Source organism: Sturnus vulgaris, chromosome 9, assembly GCF_052056855.1.
Source record: "Sturnus vulgaris isolate bStuVul1 chromosome 9, bStuVul1.hap1, whole genome shotgun sequence".
NCBI classification, from domain to species: domain Eukaryota; kingdom Metazoa; phylum Chordata; class Aves; order Passeriformes; family Sturnidae; genus Sturnus; species Sturnus vulgaris.
Genome location: NC_142251.1, coordinates 21283168 through 21297086, shown reverse-complemented (window position 1 = coordinate 21297086; position 13919 = coordinate 21283168). Strand labels below are relative to the sequence as shown.

Below are 13919 nucleotides of genomic sequence, written 5' to 3'. Positions count from 1 at the left end.
GAGTAAATTCGATTCATGGTTCAGGTGTGACTTGGTACCACTAAGCAAAGCCACACACTAGTTAAATTTGTGTAGTCAATGGTTAAAGTAAACTCAGAAAAGGGAGAAGTGTGGCAGTGACTGGTTCACCCAAGACAGGAAGAAAAACTCTTCCTCTGCTTTTAGCAGAAGAGAGGAAGAAAAACTCCATTGCACAGCCTCCTCTGAGTACTGTTCTTGCAAGGATCAAAATTGACAAAGAACTTCTTTAAATATTAAAGTGAAATAACACAGTGGGAGTGAGGAAACCACATGTCACTTAATAAACTGCAGGATGCCTACCTAAAACAATATTGGAGGTGCAATCAATAATGAATATGTAAGCACTAATTTCTTTCTAAAATATCTGTGTGCCAATTTTAAACATCCAAGGTCATGAACACCCAAAATGTATATACAAAGTGTACAAACTGGTGGTTGCACTTTAGAGAATTTGCTTGTTTTTTTTGAAACATGTAAAAATAGTCTTCTGAAGTCTGTTAAAGGGTAGGGGCAAAAGAAATGTAACTTTGGAAAACACACAGCACTGATTAATGTCCTTTCCTATTTAAAAAAAACCCCACATGTCCAAAGTCTGAACACCTTTGATAATCTCCCTGTTCAGTCAATAGGGATTTTAAAAGGAATGCTTACATTTAGGTTAAAGAAACCATTGTTTTAAAAGATGGGAAAAAGCCATTTCTTTCAGGATTGATTACTGTTATGACCCATATAAAATATGGTAAAAAAAATTATGGTGTCATCAGTAAGAGTGTTCAAAAAGCATTGAAAACAAGCACTTGATCAAAGCTGAATACAGCTCGAAGATGCTGTTTCTAAGTATAGGTTATCCTTGTAGTGTTTATTCTGAAGGGAACTGGAATGACTTAATAGCAGATAGGTTTTGCAGTACTGTCCTAGGAATATCCTTTTGTATTCTTCTGCCCTCCATGCAAAACTTGAAATGTCGTAAATGTACCAGGAAGGACAGACTCCAATTCCATGTTTAGAAGAACAGCATGCTTTGGGGCAGTCTGCACTTATGCCATTAGTTGTAGTGTTTATAACACAGCAATGCTTAAAGTAAGGTTGTCATTCTTTAAGCAAGATCTTAACAAGGAAAAACAAACCAAAGAAACCCAACTAAAAAACCAGCCCCAAACTGACACCCCAGAAGGCATGGAAGGTATCCAAAGAACCAAAACCACGAGATGCAGGCAGGAAGCAGCTGCTCCAACTCCTTCCCTCCATGCTTGTGTTAAGGAGTCTCAGCCTTGCAGACAAAATGAACCAAGGGATGAGCAGGACCGTGCTGCTTGTACAGTTTAAGCTTTTTCGTTTCCCTGTAAGAACAGAGCCATCTAGGGAACCTTTCTCGCTTTTGGACTAGCGACTGTTGCTTCGTCAGAGACCTAAAATTTGAAAAATAGGGTTTTAAAAGCACAATTAAAAAAATGGTACGTACATTTGTGCCCATTGTTGGCTATTGATTAGTCAAGACTTGCTCATTTTAATTCTCAATACATGGTGCTGAGTTTTACAGATTCCCAGAGAGCATTTGGTTTTGGTTTTCCTCCTTTACTGTTAAGGATTCATGTCCAGCCAGTCCCACTGTTTTAGCTCCAGATTTTGCATGATCAGAGTTATCATGCCTGATAAAAGGAATAAAATGTTCAGTGTGCAAAAGGGGCTAAATATTCTTGGCATCAACCTGTCCTTTTGGACATCAGGTCATCTGTCCTCATATCATTGAGTGGTTTGTAAAAATTATGTTGTACCAGCTTTGCCTGCCTTCCTGGTTCCAAACTGCCTGTCTCACCTCTCCTTCTTAGAAGATTTAGGAGAAAAACTTGCATCCTCTGTAGCTGTTGATTCCCCAGGGCTTTTGAAGTCCCAGCGGTTTGCATATCTGTATTTAGCTTATCTACGAACAGATCGGCAACACCCAGGAGGTTTTCTGTCTTTGCTATTTTTTCCCTATTGTTTTTCTGTTTTGTAATAAAAAAAAAACAACTCTGGAGAAACTTTCCTGCCACTTCATTGCGGACACACTAACACTAGTGCGAGTGGATCTGAGATGAGCCTTCCCTAGGGCAGTGTGTGCAGGGTATGAAGGTCTGCATGCCCAGAGGCAGCCAGGCAGCACAGCACCACCTCTGAGCTCTCCTCTCGCAGCTGGGGCTCAGAGGAAATGTGCATGACTGCCAAAACCAGCTTTTACAGCAGTCCTACCCTTGCTGCCTCTGCATGAAAGCATTTGGCACCTGGTTTCAAACCTTTTTTTTTTACAGTTGCTGGCAGGCTCCTGTCAGTCACAAAGACTTGGCTCGGGGTTGTGAATTTCTCTGCCATGGTTTCCTGGGACAGTCGGTCTGTTTTCCTTACTGCTCCTGTGCCAGCACTAAGCCTTGATGGGAAAGAGGGATGAAGTAGTCCTCAGGTGTGTTTCCTTAGGGTGTAGTTCAGTGGAAATGGAAGAATGGACACGGACAATGAGAAAGCCAGAATCGGGATGGCTGAAGGTGATGTCAGTGAGAAAACAGGACAGCATCCCACAGCTGGTGATTATCCCAGCAGAAAGTAAATTCAAACCTTTCCTTTGGATTGCACCTATCAGTGCTCTACACCTAAAGCCTGGATTTTATTACCTGAATGAGGTGAAAGTCAGGATATAGCTATAGGTGAAGCTGTGTGTAATGAAACACAGATGGATGACATTTGTACCTGCTGGAGGTCTGCAGTCTGTCCCATTCCTAAGGAGGTGTTAGTGCAGGTGCCAGGGTTGTAAATTGTCTTTCATGTCTTTGTCTCTGTATAGCTTTGACACTTCAGTGCATGCCACAACAGTAGAGGCATATTTGTGTAGCTGGCATTTAAATTTGGTTTTTGTTTTTAAGAGCCTGTTAGAGGTGCCAGTATGTGAAACAAAAGGTTTGATTTTGGGTCAGGTTTGTTCTTCTTTCTCTTTGTTTTTTCCCCTCTCCCTTTATTTCCTCTCATTTTAAGGAGTTTTCATTTATTTTGCCTTTTTGGAAAGCCCTTATCCTTTCTCCTTCCCTAGAGGCTTGTGGTTTGATTAAAACTAACCTGAACTAACACAGACTACTAACACGGTACCCGAACAAGGCAGATGGAGAGAAAATGTTCAATTTAACTTATGAACACGCTTTACTTGGAATAATGTGCTCATTAGATCAGCAGCTGTGTAATCACCCTGGAGTTGTCTGGCTTCATGTATTTTTTTTTTTAACTGTTAACCAAGTAAAATGGAACTGTAGCAGTTCCTAGGGGTCTTTTGGTTCAAAAGTTAGATGAATTAGTGTACAATATTAATCAATATATATATATTTCAACTGCCCCTCACTCCCCTCTGTGCCAAATGAAGGGTTTTCCCAGAGCCTGCTTAATGCTACAGCAGCAAAAGAGGAACTTTTCTTACTATAAGTAGCTTGAGAATATATTTATGTATAGCATTTTCATCTTATCTCTGAGTGACAGAGACACAAAAATGATGTTTCTCTTTCCCCTCCTCCTCACCAGTCTGGTGAATGAGTGAAAACAGCTTCATGAGAACTCACTCAGCATGTGAGCATGACTAGCAGTTCTGGCTTTAAAATGTCCTAGATATGTGGCACTTAAAATTGGCCTCATAAGATCCCCACCCCATGATGCAGAGAATGTATGATGTGTTCTCCAGAAACATTGGATTTCTGTAAGCGTTGGCTTTTTGTTTATCATCATCTGCTCAGAGCTCTGAATTTTACCGTATTTTAGGAAAACACATCCTGATTTAAGTGCCTGCATGGAAGCAACTGCTTTGATGATCTAACCACAAGTGAGTCTTTCTAGGTTTTATTAGCATAAGCTATTGTTGCCATCAATATTTGTTGATCACTTAACATTTGCAATTTAGGTAAATATCAGAAATATAAATATGATGAGAGTCCTTACAGCAGCTGTCAGTAGCACGGAATTATTGCTTGTTTGGGGAGACAGTGAGTTCCAAAATGACGTACTTCTGTGTCTTCTAAAAGTGGAAAAGTACTTTTAAAATGTACTTAATCTGTTCTTCAACTGCATGATTTGCAAGTTCTTTTTAAAGAAGTAAGATTAAAAAGAGACACCACTAAAATACTTTAGGGACATTTTAACTCAGACACCCTACTGCTATGGGAAGTAGTAAATAGTCCCTCTAGTGTACAGCTGCTGTAAGCAGGCACAGGAATATCTGATGTGATAAACTGAAGAGTACGGCTGCAGGAAATTACAAAATAATGTTTTGGCAAAGCATATTAAAGTTCTTACATAAACTGGAGAGTCTGACCTACAACTGTGAGTCACGTTAAGCCATAATAAATACCAAGCCAGGGGAAGAAAAAAAAATAGCTGTTAGAGTTCCCAATGAAGTAAAGAGTTAATGTACAGTGTGAGACCATTGCTCTTGCCAGCAGTGCCTGAAATATGAATGAGGAGCAGAGCCACTCAGCAGGGTGGGGTGTGCTTCCTCTTCCAGCGCTGTAAATTTGAATTTCGTGTCATATTTTGCATAAACTGGCGATGTACTGAAAAACCAACTTGGATGTTACCATCTTCTTGAAGTGAGTGTGACTTTGATGTGACTTCTAAAGACCTGCTGAACCTCTGTCTCCTGGTGCTAGGCCGTGCATAGGAGCTGTACTGGGCTGGGTGCAGCGAGGCTTCCTTTTATTCCTGGAAGCCTCTTGCTAATATCTCCCAGTGTCAGGTTGATTGCAGGCAAATGGAGAGTTATTGAGCTTTTCAGTGTGAAGGAATGTATTCACTCTGGGATATTTTAGAGTATAAATGTTTCTTTTTTTGTGTGTTGTAGCTGGCCAGATTGTCAGTTAGGAATCTTTACTAAACACCTGTTTTTTGCTGACTGTTCCTGGTGGTAGTGTGTGTGCAGAGCTTTGCAACCCTTTGGACATTTGTTTGTTGCAGAGCAGCACCAGGCATGGAATCTCTGTCGTTCTGGACTTTGTGCAAGCAAGGAGTGCTTAAACTTAAACTAAGATCTAGTTAAGCCTCATTCAAAGTGCAGGAGCATCTGTCAGAGTCCTTCCTTTGGAAGAGAGCTGGGTGATCATTTAAGGTTAAATGCAAAAAGGGATTAAAGCTCTACCAAAAGGAAGAGAGCAAAGCAAAAAAAGCACATGAAAAGTGCTAAATTGAATGTTAGGAACTTTAATGTGTATAGTACATTGTAATTTTGGAGTTCAGAATTGCACAATATTATAGGTTCCTTCGTATTAACCATAAGGGTCTTCAAATTAGCAGTGTTCTGAAAAACTCCTGAGTCTGTCTTTTGTCATTTATTGAAAATCAGACATTTTGCTGCATTTAAGTTTGTTTTTCTGAATGGCAATTGAAATTCTCTTTGTTTATCAGGCAACTCATCCCATACATAACTGCATTCATCCCCATGGACTTTGAAACTTGGGAACTCTTAGTTGTTTCTGCAGTGTCTCAGAACCAAAGAACTGAAATTTCAAGTGGAAGGAGAATCTTGCTTTGCCCCACCTTTTGTTGGAGCAAATACAAATTTACACGTATATTGGAATAGTATGTTGACCAGATGTGGTAATTCCACGTGTGATTACTGGTGTAATTATTCTTGACGTTTTCTCAGAATTCTTTAGGGAAACCACAGTTGCAAGAAAAATGCTCTCAGTAGACTCGGTTCTGTTTCTTGACAGTGCTGTTTTAAGGTGTGGTTTAATAGGAGTGGTTCAGTGGGTAAGCATTATCTTTTATTCTGTGGAAGTTGAATCTGTGTTCTAACCTTACTAGAGAGACTGGAATGCTTAATGGTTTCTGTTCTAAGAGAAGGGAAGATTCCTGTAGTCTTCTGTTGTCTATAGCCACACAGTTCCTTCCTCTATGCATTTTCTGGTAAATGCTTCTCTGGATTCCCCAGTGTGTGTGGGTGTCATCGTGGGCCTCTGTGCCCGCCCCCTCCAAGTTTTCACATCAGTTCCTGAAAAAGTTTTTCTATTCCTCTTATTTACGAATTTTGGTTTTGCTTATGTTCATATTAATAGCTCTAAAATGGAGCATGGCAGTACATTTTAGGAATAATGCTTGCTAGTTACCTACCTAAAATTCGTAATTTTATTTGTACAGCCTTTTTTTTTTTTTTTAATCTTGAAGCAACTGTAATTAGCTGTAAAGAGTAAGCCATATGTCTACTGGGTTTGATTATGCTAGATAAGTGAGAATCCCTCTAAGGAAAAAGGGTCTGCGTGGGTGGAATAGTTTGCAAAAGATTTTTTGTATGCTGGGAAATATCATGTCGAAACAAGTAAGGGATATTCAGTTCACCAGACTTGCCTCTCTTTGTTTGGAGAACCATTGGGCCTCCTGTGATTTTGCCAGTCAATGCCAGCCCATGTGTCAGGACAGATCATTTTGTCACTGAGTCCTATCCTGTCTCGTGTGGCTCAGCGCTCCTCTCAGCCCTGTGCTGGGATTCTTGCAGGTGTGCAGGGCCAGGTTCAGGTCTGCTATGGGAACCAGAACTCCCCTGCAACAATAAGACTTGTTAAAGGAGTCTTCTTTCCCTTTTGACCTTTTAATTAACGTGAAATAGTTTTTAATTAATTTTGTCATTTATTCAATCAACTTGTATTCACAGTTTCTAAAGCTTATTCTTGACCATATGGCATTTCTTCTCTTCAGAGGGGAAATACATGCCCCCATCTTTGATTATGTTAATGACATATTTATTTGTTTTTATTATTCTTTGCCTGTTAGGCAAAACGAGATTTTTTTTGGGGGGGGCATTAATTTTCACAGCAGCTTAAATGAACTCCAAATATTGCTTTCACAGGATTAATCTAACATTAATTCTTAATTTTGCTCATCTGCCTATGAAATATGATTCACTGTAGAGGCCTTGTAACTTTAGTTTTAGCTGTAGTTTGTGATATTTCTCTGTGGTTTTTACTTTGTCATTTTCCTGTGTAAACATGCAATTTCCCTTCCTTTGAGAGATGCACTTTTAGCTCTCTTTTATGGTCATGGTAGTCTTGTAATTAGAACTTCAAAAATAAACAACTGAAATTGTAGAGATTATTCCCAAATGCCTGTGAAATGTAGAATTGCTGTACTGATTTTGGATACTGCTGATAAAAATGTTCTCTGGAGATTTCAGCTTAATATGAATATTGATTTGAAAAGATCCAGGGTGAAACTTTTGATGAGTTCAGGGGAAACCTTGTCATTGGAAGTACAGAAGTTCAGGCAGGGTGTCACCGTGGGTCATTTTCTCCCTCTAGCAAATAGGAGACTCTTGCATATCTGAGTATGAGTAAATAGCTGTGACAGAGAGGACTCGCCAGGCAGAGTCACAGTAGGTCTGGCATTAATTAATTGCCAACAAAACAGCTCCCTCTCCGTGGCCGTGTGTGTGAATTCCACCCTTCCTAAAGCTCCCGTCGCGGTGTAACCTCAGCCTTACGGACGCGATTCTCTTAGCATGAGCCCTTCCACACTGCTGCCTATGGGGAGAGCTCAGGGCTCGTCTGTGCGGCTTTGGCCGATGGCGGCGGGCTCGCCTTGGCCCCGAGGTCGCCCCTGACCGGCCCCGGCTCGCCCCTCGCCTCCCCGCCAGGCGCGGGCTCTGCTGCCGGGCTCTGGCTCCCTCTGCTGCCGGATAAAATGCCATCGCAAATTCGTCCAGGTCCAACTGCAAATTGTGTTTGGCACAGCCGCATTTTGTCTCTGTTTATATAATTCGATTTGAAGATTTCATTTTCTAGTAATGTAACGATCGACGGCAAAATGTTTTCTTACTTCTGTTCTACAACTAATCATAGTTCTGTTTCCCTCCTTCTGCAGGTGATAGAAACACTTTCAAAGCTTTCCCGCACTCCTATTGCACTAGGCACAGGAATAAGGTATGTTATTGCCATAGGGAATGGTGAGAGTTATGCCTCTCGGTGTGATGCTTCTTGGAAAAGTTGTTAGGGGCAGTATAGGCTGTGTCCCCCACTAAGAACGTCTCTAGCTGTAAGGCAGAGTGCCAGGTGAGCAGCTAAACAAGGCTCTGAGGAGTTACAAAAGGTGTCTGCTACCTTGGTACACTCACTGAAGGGCCTGAGTTTGTGTTCTGCTCATGCTGAAACAGGAGGTGAACAGAGGAGCAGCTGGTACTGCAGAACTTGTGTGAAAATCCTTACACAGGGATCAGAAGTCAAGCTGATGCAGGGCTGATTTATATAAAGACAAGTGGGGTTTCTCTTCTTCATTGCTTCTAAAAAATCAGCAAAATTGGTCAAGTTTATGAGATTCTTGTTTTCAAAAAAAACCGAAAAAACCCTCAGCCAGACCTAACCTGGACGTTTTGATGTTTTTTTTCCAGTTGAAAAATGTCGATGATGTGTATTAGTGGTGATTTATAACAACTCTGTCCAGTAGGGTTTTTATTAAGTGTCAATCCACATAATGAAGTATAAATACACATATACTGCTCATCAGAGAAAGTGGGGAACATACAAGCACATTAGTATACAATAATCTGTGTGAAGATTTTGGAAACCAAACAGAAATCCACTACATGACTAGGCTAGTGTTGTCTGTAATTAATGCTGTTTTTCTTTCTATAGGCCCTTCCCTACAGAAGAAAGTGTCGATGATGAAGATATCTACAAAGGTCTTCCTGATTTAATAGAGTACGTTGTAAATATATTAATTACAGATTTGGTCTTCCAGTTGCATTTCTTTGTATTGTGTTGCAGAACATATAGTTTTAATGACAATGGGATATGTATTTAATCTGTAAATATTTTGTTAGTCATTATGCTGTCCAGGAAGAATTAATTATGAATGCTTATTTGAATTATTATGATACATTTGTGAATGTAATGCAGCATGTTTCATAGAAGGTGCTTGTAGCAAAGTAAATAAAGAATGCAATTCTAAGTTACCTGTCAGTACTATGAGAATACTTTCAGAAGATTGCAATATCACTTGCAAGGGACTCAAGGAAATTGTCTTGAACTTGTAAAGAAAATGCATTCAAGTGGATCTTTCCCCTAAAGTCAGTGAAATTCATAATGTGGGTGCATTTACCTTTTCTGGGGAAATGTTTGCAGGATTGTCAGGATACCCTTGTGTCCTATGGCTGGGATCTCTCAAGATCCATGAGAAATCATGTTGGACATGATGCTCACTGTTCCAAGGCTCACAGTTCACCAGCACTCTTTGCATGTCATTGCTGCAGTGTGGGAAATAAGCTGCTGTTCACACCAGGGATTTGTTTCTTCGGTGCCTATAAAGAAGGGAAACCTCACCATGATTGGCATTGCTTAATTTACCTCTTTCCCTGCAAAGCTTGTCCTTGTCTCTGCAGCTGACTGACTGTCTCAGAGATAATTGCTTTTCATTCTGTGTAGCAGAACGTGCAGAAGGGAGGAGTTGCAGTCTCCTCTGAGACCCCAGTGGGCAAGAGTTGATGTCCTTGTTTCTTAGATGAGGTGGCATTATAACTGAAAATAATATTTCCACCAGTTCTTACATGGGTATATAAATTCAGCATTGTAAGACAGTCTTTCATTAAAAAAAAAGCTAACAAATCACACCAAAGAAATTGATTCGTAACTCTTCTTGTGCAACAAATTATGAATATTATTAATGGAAATTTAATAGTGGCATGCTGTCTCAATTGTGGAGGAAGCAATTCAAGAATAAGAAACAAACATGCCAATGAATGATGCAAATGGCTCACATTTTTTAGTTACCCTCAATTATTAGTAAGTTTATTTGAAATTGATTTAATTGTCCCTGAGTTTAAATGGTGTCTAAATAATTTAAAATGAATTAAAGTCTACAGAAAGAGCTGTAGTAGTTAAATGCTTCTATCCTTACTCTGCCTTTTTGCCAGCTTTTGGACTAGAGTTGGTAGAATGGAGTGTGTCTGCTGCATCTGACAGCTGCCAGTGTTTAATGTGAAGTGCCAGCACACCATCACTGCTGGTGGAAACTGAAATGTTGGACTAACCTGTTGGTTTTTACTCTGAAGGATTTCAGTGTTGTCTTCCAACAGGAAAAACCTCAAGATTGTCAGCATATCTGATCCAGCTTCTATATTGTTATTGTGACTCAACTGCTTGCAATATCTTTTAGAGTTCTTTTGCAGACATACCCTAAGAAATTGGAGTGAAAGATATTATGGGCTTGATACAGTCCTAGCACAAAGTAGGTAACACTCTAGAGGGCTGACTGTAATGAAGCTGAATTAGTTGAGGGTAGAGTTGAGCATTGACTTTCTTCTTTATTTCTGCAGTCTGGGTAATTGGAGGGCATCACTTGAGCATACTTGGTTTTGTTGAACTGATATTCAGTTTAATTGGCTCCTTTTTACATTTTTGTGTAGCTGAAGGTTGCATGAGATGATCCAGATTTTGGTTTTTGATGTGGATGCACAGTGCCTCAGTGCTGGCTCTGCAGTCTTTGGTGTATTTTACCCTGGACAGTCCTTTCTTCAGGCAGGAAGAAGACCTGTACCAGTGTCTCACATCCCAGTGTAGTGGCATGCCAGGCAGTAAGGAGCTCCTCTTCACTGGAGGTGGTGGGAAAAGGAGAAGAGGACAGCTGGATTGTAGCTTGTGACAAAACTGTCCTGAGGTGTTGCTTTTGCTGCTGCTTTTGTTCCCATGTGGTTCTAAATTCGTGTAGTCTTCAGTATTGTGTTGATTTTGTACATTTGTTTTAAATGAATTGAGAAAAGAAAATTAATTAATGGACTTAATTTCCCTTAATGTTTTCATTAGATATTCTATTAATTAATCTGTTTGTTTACTGTATAAACTTATCCTATAAGTAGTCCCTTGCAGAGCTAATGGTACTTTGTGTTTTCTTCTTGTCTTGTCTTTTCAGTGAAACTGGTGTTGAGGAAGATGAGGAGTTGTATGATTGTGTCTATGGAGAAGATGAAGGTGGGGAAGTTTATGAAGACCTAATGAAAGATGAAGCAGCACAGCAACCTGTATGTTTTCCAGTTCCTAGCTGCTTTGGAACAATAGCAGTTAACATTTTCCAAGTTGAATTTATGTATTTATAGATAGTTTCAGTGACACTCCTGCTCAGCTGCGTCTGGAGTTGTCATGTGCAGAGCATTATCTCCTATGTGAGACTTTGCAGGCTGTTTGGGTAAAGGGGAAAACATTAACTATACTAAGCTTTAAAAAAAGAGTGATTTTTAAATGAAATACAGTAATTATTTTGATTATTTTGAGCTGTAAAATTTACTAGCTATTTTAAGAGCAGTTAATTGAATTGCTTACTTCCAAATGTCCTACCTCCAAACTGTTATAATATTGTGAAATCATTTTTTATATTATTTCACCCATAGTTTGGACACCTAACCTAACAAGGACAATGGAGAATTGTTTCAAAGTAGTGAATTTACTGCTTTTTCAACTATGTAGGTTTTGTTATCATTAGGTTGTCATTATGTTGCAAAGTAAACTGTTCCACTAAGTTTTCTCTAGGAGTAGCTGAACTTCAGAGGCAGTTTTTCTTACCTGTACTGGTATCACACATTATTTATTATTCCCTCTTTCCTTTTGTTTATTGCACTCAAATTCTAGATGTTTGTGGTGTGGATAGAAAAACTGATATGTCAATTTCTGTCAAAAGTGTCTGTTAGTGATCTCTTTGGGTTAGGTGAGCACAACACTGATGTCAATGGTTTTAACTGGAATGCCAGAATTGGCTTGCATTGCTCATATGAGTATTGATGAACAACACAAGCCCATATTTTGCAAATGGATATAAACTTTGAGTACAGCAACTTCTGTAATGGGGCAAATACTGCAAACATTTTGGGCAGTATTGAGCTAAAGGTAAAAAATAGCTGAAAGTCTAAATAATGAAAAATTCTAATACTTTATAAGGATTATGTAACTACAGTTAACTGTGTCAGTGTCTCCTTCCCTGTACAAAAGAATTTGGGAAGAAATTATAGATTTGAGATGAGGGTGACCATGATGATGCTCACAAAACACAATTCTTCTGATAAGACTGTATTTTTGCAAAATGGTTACTTGTGTCTGCATCTGATAAAGACAGACCCTCAATGTTCATTGTGGGAAAATGAAGAACTGCACAAACTGGGTTTTCCAGAGTAGTTTCTGAAATTGCAGCACCTGCTAAATGAGAGTGAGAAGCTGTGTTCCACTTGTAGGAGCTGCTTGTAGACTCACATAGAGACAAAGAGAGAAAAGGAGATCAGCCAAAGCAGTGCCCAGGCTTTATGGACCTGTGTGATTTGCAGCTTGGCATGTAGTTGAGGTGGTAGGAATACATTTCCCACTCTAAGGTGGCCAGGCTGTGTAGGAGCTGTGTGTGGCTCATGGACACTGGAAGTGGGGCTTACTCTGTGCTGAGCAGGTGTGGCAGACTGGCAGCAGAGAGGGAGTGCAAGGAGTCTAACTCTTGAACATACCAGGAGCTAAATGTTAAAATTTCAGTCTAGAAATTCTGCTCTTCCTAGAGGAGAAATGTCTTTTGTTCAGAAGCTGAAAGTGTTCTTTCTGAATGAAAAAAACTATAGTGCTAAATTTCTACTCCTGACTCTCCCTGTGTTTGAACAACATCTAGTCATCTGGTCTGTGTGCAGCGTAGGAATTCTCTACACTGGATGAAAATAACTAAGATACAACCAGGGATATAGTGAAAGATGTTGCAAATTGATTAATAGGCTTCAGAAAGGATGCTGTAGTTCTGGTGCTTGTTAAGATACTGCTTATTGTTGGAGAAAACATTTTGGATTAGTTACTGCTTTTAACTGCAAGCACCTATCCAGTTACTGTGTCAAACCTCCACGCTGACTTCTCATATCTCCAGATCTTCTGTGCCTTGCTTGACATGAATGGTTCCATATCACCTTCCAGTTATTTACTCTTTTATTTGAAATAGAATTTTATTGAAGCTGTAATGCTGTAAATCCTATCTTGGGTAAGAGTGCTTGTAAACTCTTTTTATAGAGTCATGTAATTACTGGTAATTACTTCCATGTCCTATGAGTCTGGTGGTTTACATGGAAAAAATCCCAGGGTGTTGTTGGAGACACACATACATGTGTGAGAGGTCACTTCACTTCTTTATCTGAGGACATACTCCTGTTGTGTCTGAAGAGAAAGCTCCCCTAGAGAAATAAAAGGAGAAAAATTGTAAATAAGTACAAGGATAGACTGAGTCCAATATTTATGGCAATGCAAAGTCACTTACATGATTTAGTCCCATTAAGTTTAATAGAATTATTAACTGCTGAGTATTTTAAATAAGATTTCTCAGTCTGGATGTAAATTAAATGTGACCTTGTATTTCAGCTTCCAAAGTACATGCTGATACTTCAGTGTTTTATGTCTAAACATTAACTTTTCATAATATTACTTTGATTTTGATTTTACTAAAGTCATCAGCTAATTGAACATTAAAATATTCTTGGTTATTGCTGTCATCTTTGGAGGCTGCAGTACTCAGAGAATTTCAGGAAGCAGTTATCCTAATTGCGTAATTCTAAACAAATAAAACCATTTGTTATCCATTAGGTGCCTGTTAATGACTTAAACTTGACTCCATTGTAATTGTAGAAATGTCCTGAAAATGACATAAGAAGCTGTTGTCTTGCTGAAATAAAGCAAACTGAAGAGAAGTACACTGAAACTCTGGAATCGATCGAGAAAGTAAGATCCTGCTTACAGATTTGTAACATACATTTTTGTAGCAGTCTAGAAGATAGAATTACAACAGCCAATGTATATATAATTTTTTTTCTTTCAGTTTTTCATGGTGCCATTGAAAAGGTTTCTGTCAGCATCAGAGTTTGATACTGTTTTCATCAACATTCCTGTGAGTAATTGCATATTTAATGG

The 13919-nt window shown here is 39.3% G+C and overlaps 1 protein-coding gene across 3 annotated transcripts in view; it reads left to right on the top strand.

Annotated features, from left to right (window-relative positions):
* VAV3 (vav guanine nucleotide exchange factor 3) overlaps positions 1-13919 on the top strand; it is a 145897-nt gene that overhangs the window by 44401 nt on the left and 87577 nt on the right. For all 3 annotated transcript variants that reach the window (XM_014885387.2, XM_014885371.2, XM_088170092.1), the window contains exons 3-7: positions 7879-7937; positions 8646-8711; positions 10918-11026; positions 13638-13730; positions 13828-13896. In XM_014885387.2, the coding sequence (XP_014740873.1) occupies positions 7879-7937; positions 8646-8711; positions 10918-11026; positions 13638-13730; positions 13828-13896 (396 nt within the window). The remainder of the gene's footprint in view (positions 1-7878; positions 7938-8645; positions 8712-10917; positions 11027-13637; positions 13731-13827; positions 13897-13919) is intronic.